At 58.5% G+C, this 17,394-nt stretch overlaps 1 protein-coding gene across 1 annotated transcript; it reads left to right on the top strand.

The window, feature by feature from the left end:
• The first annotated feature begins 317 nt into the window (after positions 1 to 317).
• Positions 318 to 7,374, top strand: AMIGO1 (adhesion molecule with Ig like domain 1). Its single transcript, XM_073320015.2, has one exon. The coding sequence runs from the start codon at positions 757 to 759 to the stop codon at positions 2,251 to 2,253; it is 1,497 nt and encodes a 498-aa protein (XP_073176116.2). The 5' UTR covers positions 318 to 756; the 3' UTR covers positions 2,254 to 7,374.
• The last annotated feature ends 10,020 nt before the right edge of the window (positions 7,375 to 17,394 follow it).

The raw sequence follows: 17,394 nt of genomic DNA, 5'->3' as shown, positions 1-17,394 counted from the left end.
CCAGGCGGGCGCCGGCTGCGGAGCATCCAGGAGCGGCCCCCGCCTCCCTCCAGCCGGGGACCGAGCCAGGGTTGCTGCAGCGTCCGGGCTTCCCGGCTCGCTCGCTCCCGGGCTTCCCGGCCGGCCGCTGCCCCAGGAGCCCCCGGCCGCGGCGGGCGGCGATGAGCACGGCTCGGGGCGGGCAGCGCCGGCCCGGCCCCCCGGCCAGCCAGCCCCCCGCGCGGTGACAGCCGCCCCCCGGCACTCGGGGCCCCCCGCGCTCGCTGCGCCCCGGGCAGGCTCCTTGCCGCGCCGCGCGGCGCCGTCCGAGGAGCGGGGCGCGGGCTGCCCTCGCCAGCGGCTCGCTCGGCCCCGGTGCCGGGAGGGGCGAGGATGGGCTGAGCGCCGCGGGGGTCTCTCCCCGGACGGGAGGAGCCGCGGCCCGGCCCGCACCCGCCCGGCTCGGAGAGGGAGCGGTGGCGCCGCCTGCCCGGTGCGGGGCTCGGCGCAGAGCAGCGAGGCGGGAGGAGACGGACTCCGCCGGGCCAGGCTCCGCTGCCGCGGCCCGATCCCCCGCCGGGCAGCCCGTGGCAAAGAGCAGGTGGATGCGAGCATGACTCGGGTGATTAATATTCCGGCAGCGTGCCAAGCCTTCCCCGCGCGCTGCGCCAGAGCCTAGCAGCCTGCGAGCCCGAGCCCGAGCCCGAGCCCGCACCAGCCTCGGCGCTGCGCCCATGGTCCCGGCCCTGCGGCTCTCTGCGCCTGGCACCCCTGACCATGTTAGCGCCGGGTCACCGCCTGGCGCTGCGCTGCGGGAGAGTCTGGCTCCTGCTCCTCTTGCTGCTGGGTTGCGGCCTGGCCCCGGAGGCTGGGTCCCTCCTGAACTGCCCCCCAAGATGCCTGTGTGCCAGCAACATCATCAGCTGCTCCAAGCTGGGCCTGGGGATCATCCCCACCCAGCTGCCTCGCTTCACAGCCATCCTGGACCTCAGCCACAACAACCTGACCCGCCTGCGGGCGGACTGGACCCCCGCCCGCCTCCCGCACCTCCACTCCCTGCTGCTCAGCCACAACGCCCTGGGCTTCATCTCCACCGAGGCCTTCTGCCACGTCCCACACCTGAGGTACCTGGACCTCTCCTCCAACAGCCTCAAGGCGCTGGAGGAGTTCCTCTTCAGCCAGCTGCAGGAGCTGGAGGTGCTGCTGCTGTACAACAACCAGATCACCCAGATGGACCGCAGCGCTTTCGACGACATGGCCAGGCTGCAGAAACTCTACCTGAGCCAGAACCAGATCTCCCGCTTCCCGGTGGAGCTGGTGAAGGACCGGGCCAAGCTGCCTGACCTGGCCCTGCTGGACCTTTCCGCCAACAAAATCAAGGGCCTGCCAGTCATGGCCCTGAAAGGCCTCCCCGCCTGGATGAAAAATGGCCTCTACCTCCACAGCAACCCGCTGAACTGTGACTGCGGGTTGTACGAGCTCTTTGCTCACTGGCACGCGCGCCAGCTAAGCTCGGTGGTGGACTTCCGGGAGGAGCTTGTGTGCAGCCTGCCCCAGGCCAAGCGCAGCGTCAGCGTCTTCACCCTCAACCGCCACGACTCCCTCAACTGCAGCGAGTTCAAGGAGCACATGCTGGAGGCCTACCTGGGGGACACGGTGACCATCGACTGCGACACCAAGGTCCGGGGGGCGACCACCAGGGAGTGGGTGACCCCAACCAACGGGCGCTTCCCGGAGGAGTCCACCAACAGCACCATGACCGTGCTGGGCAACGGCAGCCTGCAGATCCGCCCCATCCGGGTGGAGGACATGGGCACGTACACCTGCTACGCGGTCAGCCAGGCCTTCAACGAGACCCTCTATGTGGACGTGATGGTCCACAACTTCACCCAGCATGGGCCTCACGACACGCTGAACACGGCCTACACCACGCTGGTGGGCTGCATCCTCAGCGTCATCCTGGTGCTCATCTACCTGTACCTGACGCCATGCCGATGCTGCTGCCGGAGCAACGAGAAGCTGGCCGCCCCGCCGGAGGACAGCATCAACTCCTCCATGCTCAGCACCACGCCCAACCACAACCCCGAGGCAGGCGGCCGGAAGGGAAGCCTCAGCCACCTCGCGGCTTCCGGCCCCATGCAAGGCCAGAACGGCAAGGTCAAACCCCACAGCACGCCAGAGCAGGCGGCCAGAAGGGCCCAGAAGGCCCACAGGAAAGTGTCAGACCCAGACTCTGTCAGCTCTGTCTTCTCGGACACGCCCATCGTAGTGTAAGTGTCGGAAGACATGGAGAGGTGGGAGTGTTGCAGAGCGAGTGGATGAGGACAGGTAGTGACCCTCCCCTAGAGCGTAGCTGGCCAGGGGGGCAGGGGCTGGGCCCAGCAGTGGGGTGATGGATCTCCATGCACATGGCACAACACTGTTGCCAGGCGCTGCCTCCCGCTATGCAGCACTGATCCTGCTATCACCCCAATTGTCCTCCCATCCAGCAGAGCCCAAGTGGCAAGCAGAGCCCGGCAGTCTGCTCCCTGCAGCCACCCCCAGCCCTCGATGTGGAATGACAACTGCAAGTTCCTCCAGCCAGAGCTTTGCAGAGTCCCACCGAGAAAGGAAACGTGAGCAGGGACACAGCACCAGTGGCCCACCCAGCTAAGATGGGATGTGGGGGGTTGCTGCTGCAATGCCGGGGCAACCCTTCCTTACTCCTCAAGGGACATCCCAGGTCTGCTCTTGACTACTGTGGTGTGAAACCATGTTCATCTCTGAGGTGTCCCAGCACCACAACCTTGACCTGGATCCGCCATTTGAAGGTCACCTTCTGCTTTCATAGCTTGGCCACTGAAAGCCTTGACATCTGTTGGGGACCTGCATGTGGGAGCGGGGGTCTCTCTCCTGCTACCTACCAGCTTCTTGCTAGACACCCCCTTTTGGAACTAATGCAACCCAGAGATTTTCAGCTCCATCAGGATGAAAGTGGCAATTGATCACTCCTGGGGTCTGTAAGATGGCATGTCAGCTGCCCCTCCTGCATCACGAACTCAGGACACAGTGGGGCATGATCAACACCAGCTGGTCCCCCAGTGCACTCTCTGGATGACAGCCTAATGATCCGATTCCCATTCCTAATTACAGTGATACATCAAGGCACAAGCTGGGTTTCTGGGACAGCTATTCAGCATTGCAGAACATCAGCAACCCCTTGGCAGGCTGTGCCGTGGCTGCCAGGGAGGCACTGCTCCTCTACCCCTCTGTACGGCGCTTGTGTGGGCTGTCCCAGCGAGCCGAGGGGCTGCGTGCTCCAGGGATGGTAGGAAGGAGAACTGGTAATGGAGGCTGTTGAAGGCAGCAGGCAGCGCACAGGAGTCCTGCAGGGAAGGGGGGTTGGGAACTACGTGATCAGACGTAGCAGCACTTCTGAGCAGATAGGGGGGTTGGGGCCCCCAAAATATGCTCCTGCTCCTTCTACATCTCCCTTCCTCAAGCCTCCTCCACCCCCTGATCCTGGTGGCTTTTCTCTCTGCCGAGCTACAGATTGATTCTTTCCATCCTATGTTTCCTTTTCCCTTCTCCTTTCACCGGGGAGAGTCTGGGCCCTTCCCAGGGAGAGGATGGGCACAGAGAAGGAGTGGGGGCAGTAGAGCAGTATGTCCCCTTGTAGTGGTCCCTTTGCCTGCCTCAATATGAGATGTGGTCTTGACACAGATCATCCCAGCTCTGAGCCTGCTAGCAACAAACTCGCTCAGCCCGGGCCAACTGGAGGCAGGGTTTGGTCTATGCACCAGGTGCAGCCAGAGGACTCAGCGCTTAGCAGAGGAGATAGCAGGGGCAGCGACCAGGGTCGGGGGTCCCAGAGGGCGGGTGCTGCTGTACATGAAGGTGGGGGAGCTAATCAGATACCCAGGGCTGTCTGGGCAGTACCTTGCGGGGGTCCCACCCAGCCTACAGCTGTCCGTGCTACTAGTGGCTCCCTTAGCTTCAGACAGCGGGGGCGTGAACAAAGGGAAGAGAGCAGCCCGGAGAGACTGGGACAGAGGGAAGCCCCCACTGATCTCTAGGGCCTGGCCATGAATAGCATCATCCCCAAAGAGTGGTGAGCTCCATGGTACGTCGCTGTGGGCTCTCCCTGGAGCCCTAGATCTCTCCATCACTGCCCCAGCTGGCCTCGTCTTGGGGGCTGTCTGAGCCTGCCAGGGCCTGAGGTGATGGCAAGCAGAAGGAGCGCAAGGCGCCATCTCTTCCATCCTACTCATCAGCCCGAGAACGGGGCCTGGCTCCGGGACTCGTCTAAATGCTTTTCCTGGCATGTTATTGTGAAGCATGAGTCCTCCAAGAGAAGCATGCGATCCAGGTGAGACCAGCCTGCAAGCCACACAGCGGGGAGCTCGAGGGGAGGGGGCAGAGCAAGGGCAGGGTGCGTGTGAAAGGGATTGTGCTGGGGGAAGGAGGAGGGGCGATTTGACTCTAATGAGCAGGATGTGTGTGACTGAGATTCAATCCTGGCACCTGTGGGACCACAAGGCTGCTTCGCTGGCGGCCCTTTCCTCCCACTCTGTGCAGTCTCTTCCCGTCTCCACCCCGCAAAAAAGCCCCGCTACCTTGTAGCCTCCTTGTGAGCTCCCTGAATACCACAGCCGCCTGTGTGCTGGGCAGGGAGTGCCCCGGGCAGGCCAAGGCAGCTGCAGGAAGGTAGGAGGTGGGGAGGAAACAGGGAGATCTGACTCGGGGGAGGTCAGTGCCCTCCACAGGCCAGTTCCCATCTCTGCCTAGCCCTCCCTGGAGTGACACACACGTATGCTGCCGCACACAGCTTACCCCTGTATAATCGCTCTTGCACACACACCCATGCATCCAGTCCAGTTCGCACGCTCAGTGTGTGGATCTGTGAGCTGTTGCGTGGCGTGGCACAGAGGCTGTGAGCGGCTGTGCTGTGTGCGTGGAGCTGGAAGGTTGCGAGTGTCTCTGCCGGTGTGTGCCCCTCTGGGGGAGAGCAGAGATGGGGAGTGAGACTGAGCTTGTTGGTACCTTGCTAGGGGTGCATGCATGCCTCCGTGTGTAGGAGCGCACAAGTGTGCACGGCGATGAGCACACAAGTGTGCATGGGAGCGTTGCATACCTGTGTGTATGGATGCATGTGTGAACTTGAGAGCACACACAAGTGTGCATGGGTGTGTACATGGATGTGTACATTCACACACACCCCACTCAAAGACCCAGCCTCCAAACACAGTTGCTCCCCTTCCCGCTTGCCTGCCAGAAGATGTGGGTACTTCTGCATGTGACAGGAAGCAAAGGGGATGAGATCCCCTAAGGCCTGGTGAGCACAGCCCACTGTCCAGACCTACGGTCGGATCTGCCAGGAGGAAGCTATGCCTAGCTCTCCCGTGGCCCCTACAAGGGCCAGGCTGCCAGAGGGAGAATCAGACCAGGAGCTGTCCCTGGCTGGAGAGGTGCGGGCTGGGCTAACTCATCTGTTAAGAACAGTTCAGAGCTGCATGGCGAGTGTGAGGCTGCTGGCTGGGCTCGTGCCCCTTGGCTTGCTGAGAGCCCCACATGCAGGCCAGGACATAACTCAGTCCCCTGGCAAGAGCCCCACATAGGGGCTGGGCCACCACCCAGTTGGGAGATGCCAGCCTGCTGCATCGGGGCTAGAGAACTGAAAAGCTCCCTGTGGCACTGCCCAGGAACAGAAAGGCAGGGGCAGAAGCAGAGAGCAGGAGCCCTGGGTTCTATGCGCCAGCTTGTGCGCTGGGTAGGGTGACCAGATGCCCTGATTTTTTGGGTCTTTTTCTTATAGAGGCTCCTATTACCCCCACCCCTACCCCCGTCCCGATATTTCACACTTGCTGTCTGGTCACCCTAGCGCTCGGCTGTCCCACGGGCTGTGTGCTGTGTCCTTGCCAGGGGTTGCCTTCCTAGAATGTACATTAGGGAGCTACTGGTGACCCGCAGCAGGGCCCGACAGGCAAACTCCAGCATGCTCGAAGGTGCAGCCTGCTCTGAGCACCTCACCATGGCTCTGGGCTTTGACGGGGCCGTGCAGGAGGATGCAGAAGGGAAGACAGGACAGCTCTGGGCAGTCAGATCTCCAGTGCCCTGTATTCTATTCCCCTGAGCTGGCCAGTCCCCCAACCCTGGGGCCATATCAGAGCCAGTGCCCCAGAGAGGGAAAAGGCCCAAGAGCCTATTCCCCACTCCCAAGCCAGCCAATGTCTTTTGCATCTGACCAGAAGATCATGTCCCCGTAGCCTGAGCTCCCAACTCTGCAGCCCCTCGGTGAACAGCTAGAGCCTTGCCTGCTTTCGTGCCCCCAGATGACACTGTGCATCATGAATAATTCCAAAGGCAACCTTCCCTTCCCTTAAACCTGTGCAGGCAGAATGGGAAGCCCCCCGCGCTCTCTTTCCCATTGTAAATAACAAACAAGGGGCTGGAAGATTCGCCCACTGGCCGCACAGCTGCCTGCACAGAAACGGGCCCGGGGCATTGGTCTGGGCAACCCCCCGGCATGTGCCTGCCACAGGGGGATGCCTGACAGGCAAATGCAGCCCATAAGAGAGCTCTGCCCCCCACATCCCTGCCACGTCCCAGGAGATGTAGCCCCCAAAAAGACAGGACCGAGATCATGGCATGCAAGAGTGGCCACCCTTGTGCTTGCTAATCAATGGGCAGATCCTAGAAGGTGCTGAGCACCCTCAACTCCATCACCCAGCACCGCGAAGGAGCAGGCCCGATTTGGACACCTGTCTCTGCTAGTGCCTGACAGCTGATGCTAGGGAGGCAGGACACCCCCTTCCCATGTCCAGAGGTCCTCCATGTGAGGGTATTGATGGAGAGGCACAGCCCCCCAAGCATCCTCGCAGCTCCATGTGGATACACCACGGATACAAGGAGCAGGGGCTTGGGGGCAGCCAGGAGCAGAGCGGTGGTTGCTCAGAGGAACGAAGCTGGAGAGGGAAACCCACAGGGCAGGGCAGGGGGCCCAGCGTGCTGAACAGAGAGCCTAAAGAGGCCCCTGGCAGTGGACAGGAGCCCCCAGGAAGGTAAAGGGAGAGCAGAGAGGGGGCAGGGGGAGCTCTGGTTCCACGGGGTGTGTGTGTGTGTGTGAGAGAGAGAGTGTGCGCGCGTGCGTGCAGAGTCTGGGGAGCCTCCAGGCCAGGTCTGTGGCAGCTGCTCTGCTCCCACCGCGACAGGGGGCCAGGCAGAGCCTGTCCACTCCTGCCCCACCCTGAGGGCTTGCAGGCCCCATGGATGTTAGTCTGCCCTGCACGGGATGCGCATTCTGTTCTCCATTCCAGCCGGAGCCGCCCGGCCCGCTGAGCACCAGGCTGCAGCTCTCTCTGGTAGGCTGTGCTCTGACGCATAGACATAGGCAAAAATAAACATGTTTTAAGGTTCTGCATTCGCAGGCTTGCCTGGTTTGTCACTGGCCTGGTGAGTAACGACAGGATGTCTCCAGGAGGTGGAGAGAGGCCTGAGACAACGGACATGCTCCCGTAGACAGGGCGATGGTGGGGGCTTCAGCCATCAGCTAGGGCAGCTCTAGCATGAAGCTGGCGTCTTGGTGAAATGGGCAGCGCTGGGTTTACAGTGGTGCCAGAGGCTCCATGGAGCCGGGCCCATGCTCAGAAAGGGCCTCGGTCTGCTCTGCCTCCCTGCACCCCAGGGCCCCGCGGGCTGCCCCCACCCACCACTTGCTCCTCTCGGCCTGCCTGCCTGCTGCCTCCTTGGCCCCACTCCACTGCTCGTCTCTGCCCCTGGCCAGACCCCAGGGCACTTCTGGCTCTGGGCAGTCTCTGCTTCCCACCACTGGTGGGGCCCCACCTGTCCCCCCGGAGCTGAGCCACCTGGGACTGGTGCAGAAACCTGGCCAGTCTCGGCACCATGCTCCATTGCTCCCACGGGGCCCACAGATAAGTTTGGCACCAGGCCCAAGAAAGGTTAATCCAGCCCTGGGAACAGGCCTGGGGTTAGGTGCCCCGGGACAGGTCATGGTTCCCAGCAGTGCCGCTCTAGGGCACCCCAGTGTAGACAAGGCTGCGGCTGGGAGGGAGGAAGGTCTTCGGGACTCCAGCTGGGAAGGCATGTGCTGCCGTAGGCGGATCTCTAGCTCACCTTGGCAGGCACTAGGGTTTCCGCAGGACCCACGTGGTCCCAGTGGGGAATGAACAATGGGAGAGATCAATGCCTCACTTAGGCGGGTGTGTCTGTCCGCTCGGGAGCATTAGCCGTCTCGGGCAGGGTAAGCTGAATTGAATAAGCCATGCTGGGGAGCCCCCAGAGGACAGTGGTGTGGGGTGATGGAGGGGGAATGTGACAGAGCCCCGGTGGGAAGCAGTCACAACAGCCCTTCAGTGACAGCGTGGCTCGGTGTGGATGTGGTGGTCTAACATGGAATTTGGTGATCTGGCACCGCTGGGGGCTGGCGTGGAGGATACAAACCCCGTGATAGACCCCTAGTGTCAGTGACACAAGGTAACCAACCATTAAAGGTCTGACTTGGTGCCAAAGGCCCACAGGCTGAAAGGATCCACTGGGAAAGGGTGGGGACCCTTTGGCAGTTTTAACCCTTCTGCCAGGTGCTGTCTGGAGCAAAAAGGGCCAGGTTCTATTTTCTAGGAGTTCCTTCTAAAGACTTAAATAGCACTGACTTCAGCCCCCACCCAGAAACCTGGGAGACTGTCTGAACCCCCCTTGGTGCCCTTGATGGGCAATGCTTCCCTGCCGCAAGCGCTGAGTCTGGGGGTCTAAAACAAATAGAACTTAATGGGGGTGGGGAGTAGGGGACAACAGGCTGAACTTGGGAGAGCCAGCAATTAACAAACTCTAGGAGGTAAGACTCCCCCACCCCTTAACAATAGTCTCACCCTTACTCCTCCTCTGGTTGCTGTGACTGGCTGATGTTTCCCCAGCTCCCTGCTCGCTGTTAGCTGGCCTGGAGAAGTCCAAGGATGCTGGCAGGCTGATGCAGCCTGGGCTGCTCTGGGGGCTCTGTCTCCTGACCTGGATGGAGCAATTTGAGCAGGGAGACTGCTACTTTCTGTACAGCCAGAGCCACCTCCGCATTGCACCTGCTGCTGTCTTGCAGCAATCTCAGCTCAGCTCTCTAGAGAAGAATCCGTGTCTCCAGCCCTCCACGCAGTCCTCCCCCCAGACAGGCACTCTGCACGCTGCCCCACTGTCTCTCTCCCTTTAGCTTTCTGCTCTTCTTGCAGCCCTGGGCAGGGGCCCAAGGCATGCTTGCTGCTGCTCTCTTGTCCTCGCATCTCCCAGCAGGGTCAGTTGCATTCTGTTGCCCTCAAACTCACAATGGACTTGGATTTCCACCAAAATGTCCCCAACTGCCACATAACTAAAATGCCAGAGACGCTGGGCCCACTTAGTCAATTCCCACAGCTCTCCACCGGAGGCCGACAGAGAGCTCCCTGCCCCACAGTGTCCCTGCCTAGCTGGAGTGTGTGGGTCATTTGGAGCTGTGTCATGGAGTCCCTGGGCGATGCTCTGGAACTGCTCCCTATGAAGCCAGTCAGGACTCTGGTGAAGCCTCCTCTCTGGGAGCAGCCTGTCTGCAGGGCAAAAAGCTCACACAGCTTCCACCTTCCTGGTTCTGACCTTGGAGCATTCAGCATCCTCTGCCCCTCCGTGTGCTTCCCACAGCGAGTCCGCCCAGGTGAGGTTCTGGGGAAGCCAGAGGGTCCTGCACCCCACAGCAGTCAGAAGTGACTCTCAGCCAGCCAGTAAAACAGAGGTTTATTAGATGACAGGAACATGGTCTAAACCAGAGCTTGTAGGTGCAGAGAACAGGACCCCTCAGCTGGGTCCATTTTGGGTGGGCAGTGAGCCAGACAACCATGTCTGCCCTTCACTCCATGTCCCCAGCCAGCCCCCAACTGAAACTCTGTCCAGCCCCTCCTCCTCTCGGCTTTGTTCCTTTCCCGGGCCAGGAGGTCACCGGATTCCTTTGTTCTCTAACCTTTAGCTCTCACCTTGCAGGGGGGAAGGGCCCAGGCCATCAGTTGCCAGGAAACAGGGTGTCGGCCATTCTCTGTGTCCAGACCCCTGCACACGCCTACCTGCTAGGGCTCTGCAACGATCATACACCCTTATCCCACCACCTAGATACTTAAGAACTGCCTAGGGGAAACTGAGGCACCCCCACACTATTCAGAGGAAACATTAAGAACAGTCCCACTTCGTCACATCTCTCCCCCCTTTGAGACTGAACTGAGTGGGGTCACTTTAGCCAGTGACCTGGGGAAGTTCGAAGCCACCAACATTCCCATGGATGCCCCAGCATCTCTCCTGTTCCTTGGTGGGAGTTACACAAGGCCCTTCCAGTTTCATGCCTCCCTTAGGTCGGGGGTGGTCGATAGCACTCGCATGCCACATGTGGGAAGGTTTATGCGGCCCGTGCCCTTCCGCCACCCCAAAACCCCCAGGGGTCAAACTGGGATCGGGTCTTCTCCCAGCGCTCCAGTCTGGAGGGCTGCAATTCCGGCTGTCTTGGTTAAGAGCCCCCATCTTGACCTGGGCCACATACTATTCACTTACAGAACTAGCATGGAGACATTCCTTTCTCAACAACCTTGTCTCCCCAACAAGCTGGCCAAACACAGCCACTTGGTTATAGGACTGTTTAACTTTCTTAACAGTTTTCACTTCATCTGAAACCTTCTCAAAGCTATCCACACTGGATCTTTCAACAGGAAAGTCAGTGGATCCATTCACAACAGAAAATTTATGGCCATTAGGAACTGCAACTTTCTTGATTAAATCACTTTCACACCCTTCAGTTGCAGTAAACTGTTTGCAAAGACTCCATGAGGATTCCTTTCCCTAGGGCTTTTCTATGCAACAATTCACCCTTCACAGAAATTCTGCTCTTACCCTCTTTACCTAGGGCTTGCTCTAGAGGAACACTTTCCTGAGCAACAACAGACTCTTTCTGGGTCTCACTTACATCCAGAATTACCTCTGGCCCATCCAGCGGATTCCTACACAATCTCCTTTCAGGCAAACTCACAGACTTCCTAGATAAAAGGTCAGAAGCATTCTCCTTCCCTTTGCCACACACAAGTTCAGGAATCTTTTCCTTCTTGCTACAGGTTTCCACACCCTCAGTAGGCAACACAATCAAATCACCTTCATGCTCTCCTTGTGCCCTGGCTAGGATCTCACCCTGATTAGACAGAGTTGCTCCACCCTTTCCCAACAACACACTAGCAACAGGCAAAATACAAGCACCAGAATTGTCGGGTCTCTGGGATTTTACATAGACACTAACTGGATGCGACCTAGTTACAGGGCCATTCTCCCGAGCAGATACAAACTTAGGACCCTTCCCTTCCTGGGCTTTAGCTGAATCCAGAACCAACTCTGAGACAACTGCACGACCCTCAACCATCACAGGCTGAAAGGCCCCTTCTGTCTGCTCCACAGACAAAGAAGAGCCGGACACACTTTCTCCTTTACCAGACACACAGCTTGGGATCTCATTCCCCTTGTCCCAGCACACAAGGCTGTTCACAGACAACTGCTTGGAGATCAGGGTAGCTCCCTCCATAGGCAAGTCAATACCCCTGACAGACACAGGCATGTTTCCTTCCCTGTCCCAATTCTCCACCCAGGTAACAGGTAAGGTCCAGGGACACTCATCTTCCACTCTCCTCGCCTTCCCACCCTGCTGACTAGACACAGCCATCAGCTCACAAGGCTGCCTAGGCTCATCCAGACTTTCCTTACCCAGCACCTTGCCACTCCCAACAGATACCCTGCCCTGCCTGTGTCTCCCCACACTCAGCTGGGGTCTCAGCTCCCACTGTGCTCAGCACTGCCCTGGCTGTCCCAGTGGGGGTAGGGAGCGAGCTCCCTGCTTTCCTCACTGCATCAGAGCCAGCGTGAGCCCCTCTCTGCTGTGTGTGAGGGGGCGGGAAGCATCTCTCTGTCCCACCCAGTCCCAGGGGTCTGGTTACAGGCAGGCAGGTATCCTGAGCCTAGCAGCTCCTCCCCGCTGCCAGCCAGGTCATCTGCATTTTCACTTTAGAGACTAACCACGGCTGTTACTCTGAAACCTGCATTTTCACTGACCATTTCCTCCCCCGATTGGTTCCCTGGATTCAAATTCAAACCCTTGGCAGTTACCGGAGCAGGGCCTGGATCCTGTCCCAAAGAGACACAGTCACCCCACAGCAGGGTCTCACAGCTGGTATCCTGGAGAACCCCAATGACCAGGCAGTCCCACCCCTCCTGGGTCTGCACAGGGATCTGGGCCATAGGCAGGGCAAGAGACTTCATCCCTGGGACCCTCACCCAGCTCACACAGCCCCTCAGCATCTGAGGCTGCACCACCCGGGGCCTGACAACCGTTCTCTCTGTCCCAGGATCTCGCCACCCCAAGAATGTCTCCCCATTGACCATCACCTTCCGCTCCCACTGGGGGCCCAAGGGGCCTGGCCCAGGAGACTCCACACAGACATATAGGTTGGGACCAGGAGTGGGAGCCTGTCCACCGCCCCACCCCTCTGGTTGACGGAGTCTGCGGCCTTGGGACCCAGCAAGGGAGCTAGACACCAGGGCTTTTCCGCAGCGTCCCCCTGGTTCAAATCTCCAGCCTGCTCAAAGGCAGTGAGGTGGGCATCCACATCCCCCGCCCCTTAACCAGGGGCAGCAATTTAATCTCGAGGTTCCCTACAGAACTGGCCCCCCGGGGTCTATCCCCACTCACCCCTGGGGGGTCCCCTAGGCCTCTCCGCTCCCCCACCGCCAGTTCATGCTGCTGCTGCTTCTGCAGCTCTTTCTCGGGCTCTCGCTGTCTCTCACAGACGTCTTGCTCTCTCGGACTCAGCTCCAATCCTGTCCATCTCCAATCCCCTGATGGGGAACCCGATCGTGAAGACCCCCATCTGGTCGGGGACAGGAGTCTTGGGGATGCCTGGCTCCCACTCCAGCTGCTCCCAGATCCTGCTATAGCCCCATTGGGGGTCAGGAATCTGTTCCTTAGAGCGGTCATCCTCCTCCAGCTGCATGATTAACTCTGCTTTGGTGAACTTTCCAATGCGCAACCCTCTCTTTCTGCACTGGGTTACAATGTCCTTCTTCAGGAGACAGTGACAGGCCATCACTCCGCTCTTCCCAAGTTGCTGTGGACTCACAGGCCTGTGTGCTCTCAGCTCCCCACGGTTTCCAGGGAGAACCCCTAGTGTGCCAGCCCTTCTCGAGGTCACCACCTCTTTGCCAGGGTCGAGCTGCAGACTCCTTCGCCCCTTGGACTGCTCGCTGCAATCCCCAAGGGAACCCTGTTACTGCAAAAGTCCTTCTCTCTCCCAGGGCCAAGCCGCAGGCTCCTCCACCCCTGAGACTGCTCACCGCAGTCCCCAGGGGCACCCCATTACTGCACAGTCCTTCTTGCTGGTCACACACTCTCAGGGGTTAACCGCCCCCCAAAACCACTCCTCTCTGAGCCTTCAGCACGCCTGGTCCTCGTCAATTCCCTTTCGTTTTACTGCTCCCCAGTCACTTACTGCAGGAAGCGCCATCCACGGGGTGCAGTACATCCCACCGCTGCCACCAGTTGTCACGGAATCCCCGGGCGATGCTCTGGAACTGCTCCCTATGAAGCCAGTCAGGACTCCAGGGAAGTCTCCTTTCTGTGAGCAGACTGTCTGCAGGACACCCAGCTCACACAGCTTCCACCTTCCTGGGTCTGACCTTGGAGCATTCGGCATACTCTGCCCCTCCGTGCGCTTCCCACAGCTAGTCTGCCCAGGCAGGGTCCTGGGGAAGCCAGAGGGTCCTGCACCCCACCGCAGTCAGATGTGACTCTGAGCCAGCCAGTAAAACAGAAGGTTTATTAGATGACAGGAACATGGTCTAAACCAGAGCTTGTAGGTGCAGAGAACAGGACCCCTCAGCTGGGTCCATTTTGGGTGGGCAGTGAGCCAGACAACCATGTCTGCCCTTCACTCCATGTCCCCAGCCAGCCTCAAACTGAAAACTGTCTCCAGCCCCTCCTCCTCTGGGCTTTCCCCTTTCCCGGGCAGGAGGTCATTGGATTCCTTTGTTCTCCAACCCTTTAGCTCTCACCTTGCAGGGGGGAAGGGCCCAGGCCATCAGTTGCCAGGAAACAGGGTGTCGGCCATTCTCTGTGTCCAGACCCCTGCACACACCTGCCCTCTAGGGCTCTGCAAGGATCATACACCCTTATCCCCCCACCTAGAGACTTAAGAACTGCATAGGGGAAACTGAGGCGCCCCCACACTATTCAGAGGAAACATTAAGAACAGTCCCACTTCGTCACAGGCTGCTCTACTACTCACCAACAGGGGTCACTAGTGAGCGCTCATCTCTCTAAGGCTTCAGGCCACAGGGCTTATTGTGGTACTTGCTTCTTGCCCCCAGAGCCTTCTCCTCAAACATGGTCTCACCAGAGTAAGGAGCAGGTTCAGCTTACACATGCACACCACACACAGGTCCCAGACACCACACTCACCACACATGCACACTGCCCATACATCAACCCCGCAAACACCTCACACACCCCAAGCCATGCACACCCCAGCCTTGTTGGCTACTGGCAGATGCCCAAGAGAGGGGCACAGAACCAGCATTGTGGTTCTACAATTCTACAATACACGTGAGCCGCCCTTTGGATGGGCCTTGCTACTGTCAGCTCCGTGGGAAAGGGGAACGCTTACCCTGACAGGCCTGTGGGCATCCTTGCAATGAAAGCGCAGGGTCAGTCCTCTCAGAAATGTGCCGACCGAAGCAGCAGGGCCCTTTCGCGCTCCCAGCCCCCACCAGCCACGTCTCGCCCTCCGGCAGGCAGAGCTCTCAGCTTGTATGATGCAGCCGTCAGTTTTGCTGCATTAGCCTTTCCCTTTTAGAGGCTCAAGTTAAATTCTACAAGCCCACTTTTCTGTCCTACCCTGTGTAAAGGTACCTTACACACACACACCCCTGTGCAAAGTGCAGCCCTGCCGGCACAGAAGATCTGGTGCATAAGGGCTGGCCTAGATCGACACCAAGGTAGAATTTGGCGGTAGGCTTGCAGAATTTAACTTGAGCCTCTAAAAGGGAAAGGCTAATGCAGCAAAACTGATGGCTGCATCATACAAGCTGAGAGCTCTGCCTGCCAGAGGGCGAGACGTGGCTGGTGGGGGCTGGGAGCGCGAAAGGGCCCTGCTGCTTCGGTCGGCACATTTCTGAGAGGACTGACCCTGCGCTTTCATTGCAAGGGTGCCCACAGGCCTTTCAGGGTAAGCGTTCCCCTTTCCCACGGAGCTGACAGTAGCAAGGCCCATCCAAAGGGCGGCTCACTCACTCAGGGCTGGGAGACGCCAGCAGCTCAGGAGACAGCCTGTGGAACTGGAAGGTAAAATCTTTTTCAGCCACGAATGTTAGGCGACGGAGTCGCTGGGGCAGGCTGATGGGAGCATTGTGTATGGAGAAAACACTACGGCCTGCTGGGACATTCTCTCGGCCAGACCCTTCCGTCCACCGCAGCTAACCACGGCTCTGGGCCATTCCAGCAGCACCAGGGCCAGCTTGTGGCCCCAGGTGTCACCTCAGTGACCGGCTGCCTGGACAGCAGCATTTGTTTGCATGTCTGTACACGGGGGGAGCTCAGAGAGACCTGGCTTCCAGCCCAGCCACTTTGGGAGGCTCTTCCACAGCCTAATGGATCTCCACCATTAAGAGGTTTCTCGTAATACTCCGCTTTCTTCATTTCCTCCAGTCCCTCATAGCAATTCCCTCGTGTGCCTCTGTTTTCTTGATGCTTAGCCCATGCAAATACCTGCAGCGTGCTATCATGTCTCCCCCAGGGCCTGATTTGCAGAGTGCTCACAACTCCAGTGGAAGCTAATGGGAACTGATGGCAAATCAAGCTCTTAGCTAAGCTGGATCTGTTTAGCTCCTTCCATTCTCACCGTGGGAAAATCCCTCCAGCCTCTGCTCATTTCTTTGGCTCTTAGAATCATAGAATCATAGAATATCAGGGTTGGAAGGGACCCCAGAAGGTCATCTACTCCAACCCCCTGCTCGAAGCAGGACCAATTCCCAGTTAAATCATCCCAGCCAGGGCTTTGTCAAGCCTGACCTTAAAAACCTCTAAGGAAGGAGATTCTACCACCTCCCTAGGTAACGCATTCCAGTGTTTCACCACCCTCCTAGTGAAAAAGTTTTTCCTAATATCCAACCTAAACCTCCCCCACTGCAACTTGAGACCATTACTCCTCGTTCTGTCATCTGCTACCATTGAGAACAGTCTAGAGCCATCCTCTTTGGAACCCCCTTTCAGGTAGTTGAAAGCAGCTATCAAATCCCCCCTCATTCTTCTCTTCTGCAGGCTAAACAATCCCAGCTCCCTCAGCCTCTCCTCATAACTCATGTGTTCCAGTCCCCTAATCATTTTTGTTGCCCTTCGCTGGACTCTCTCCAATTTATCCACATCCTTCTTGTAGTGTGGGGCCCAAAACTGGACACAGTACTCCAGATGAGGCCTCACCAATGTCGAATAGAGGGGAACGATCACGTCCCTCGAACTGCTCGCTATGCCCCTACTTATACATCCCAAAATGCCATTGGCCTTCTTGGCAACAAGGGCACACTGCTGACTCATATCCAGCTTCTCGTCCACTGTCACCCCTAGGTCCTTTTCCGCAGAACTGCTGCCTAGCCATTCGGTCCCTAGTCTGTAGCTGTGCATTGGGTTCTTCCGTCCCAAGTGCAGGACCCTGCACTTATCCTTATTGAACCTCATCAGATTCCTTTTGGCCGAATCCTCCAATTTGTCTAGGTCCTTCTGTATCCTATCCCTCCCCTCCAGCGTATCTACCACTCCTCCCAGGAATTCTTCTCTGAATTCCTCCCGGAAGTGCTGACAGTTTTCTAGCAGTGAGGTGCCCAGCACCGACTCCTGGCACTGGTTGATGGATGCAGGCCCTCAGTCTCGGCGTGCACGTGCGTGTGATGCTGCCCACGCTAGCTGTGAACCCTGATCTGTTAGGGGACAGGGTGCATCCCTCCACCAGCTCAGTCAGAAGAAGGATGCGTCCCAGAGAAGACTAGACAGTGCCAGCTGCTTTTTAACCCTGTCCTGGTCGCCACGATTCCTTGGCCAAAACTGGCCATTTCTCCCTTTGGCTCTTGTCGAGTTGCTCAGTTGCCAAGAGCTAATGGGACAAATGCCCAATTTTATCAAAAAGCGGGATGCAGAGCACAAGTGTGACGAAGTGGGACTGTTCTTAATGTTTCCTCTGAATAGTGTGGGGGTGCCTCAGTTTCCCCTATGCAGTTCTTAAGTATCTAGGGGGTGGAATAAGGGTGTGTGATCATTGCAGAGCCCTAGAGGGCCGGTGTGTGCAGGAGTCTGGACACAGAGGATGGCCGACACCCTGTTTCCTGGCAACTGATGGCCTG

The sequence above is a fragment of the Lepidochelys kempii genome, chromosome 21 (genome assembly GCF_965140285.1).
Source record: "Lepidochelys kempii isolate rLepKem1 chromosome 21, rLepKem1.hap1, whole genome shotgun sequence".
Lineage (NCBI taxonomy): Eukaryota > Metazoa > Chordata > Testudines > Cheloniidae > Lepidochelys > Lepidochelys kempii.
This window is presented reverse-complemented; position numbering and strand designations above follow the sequence as displayed.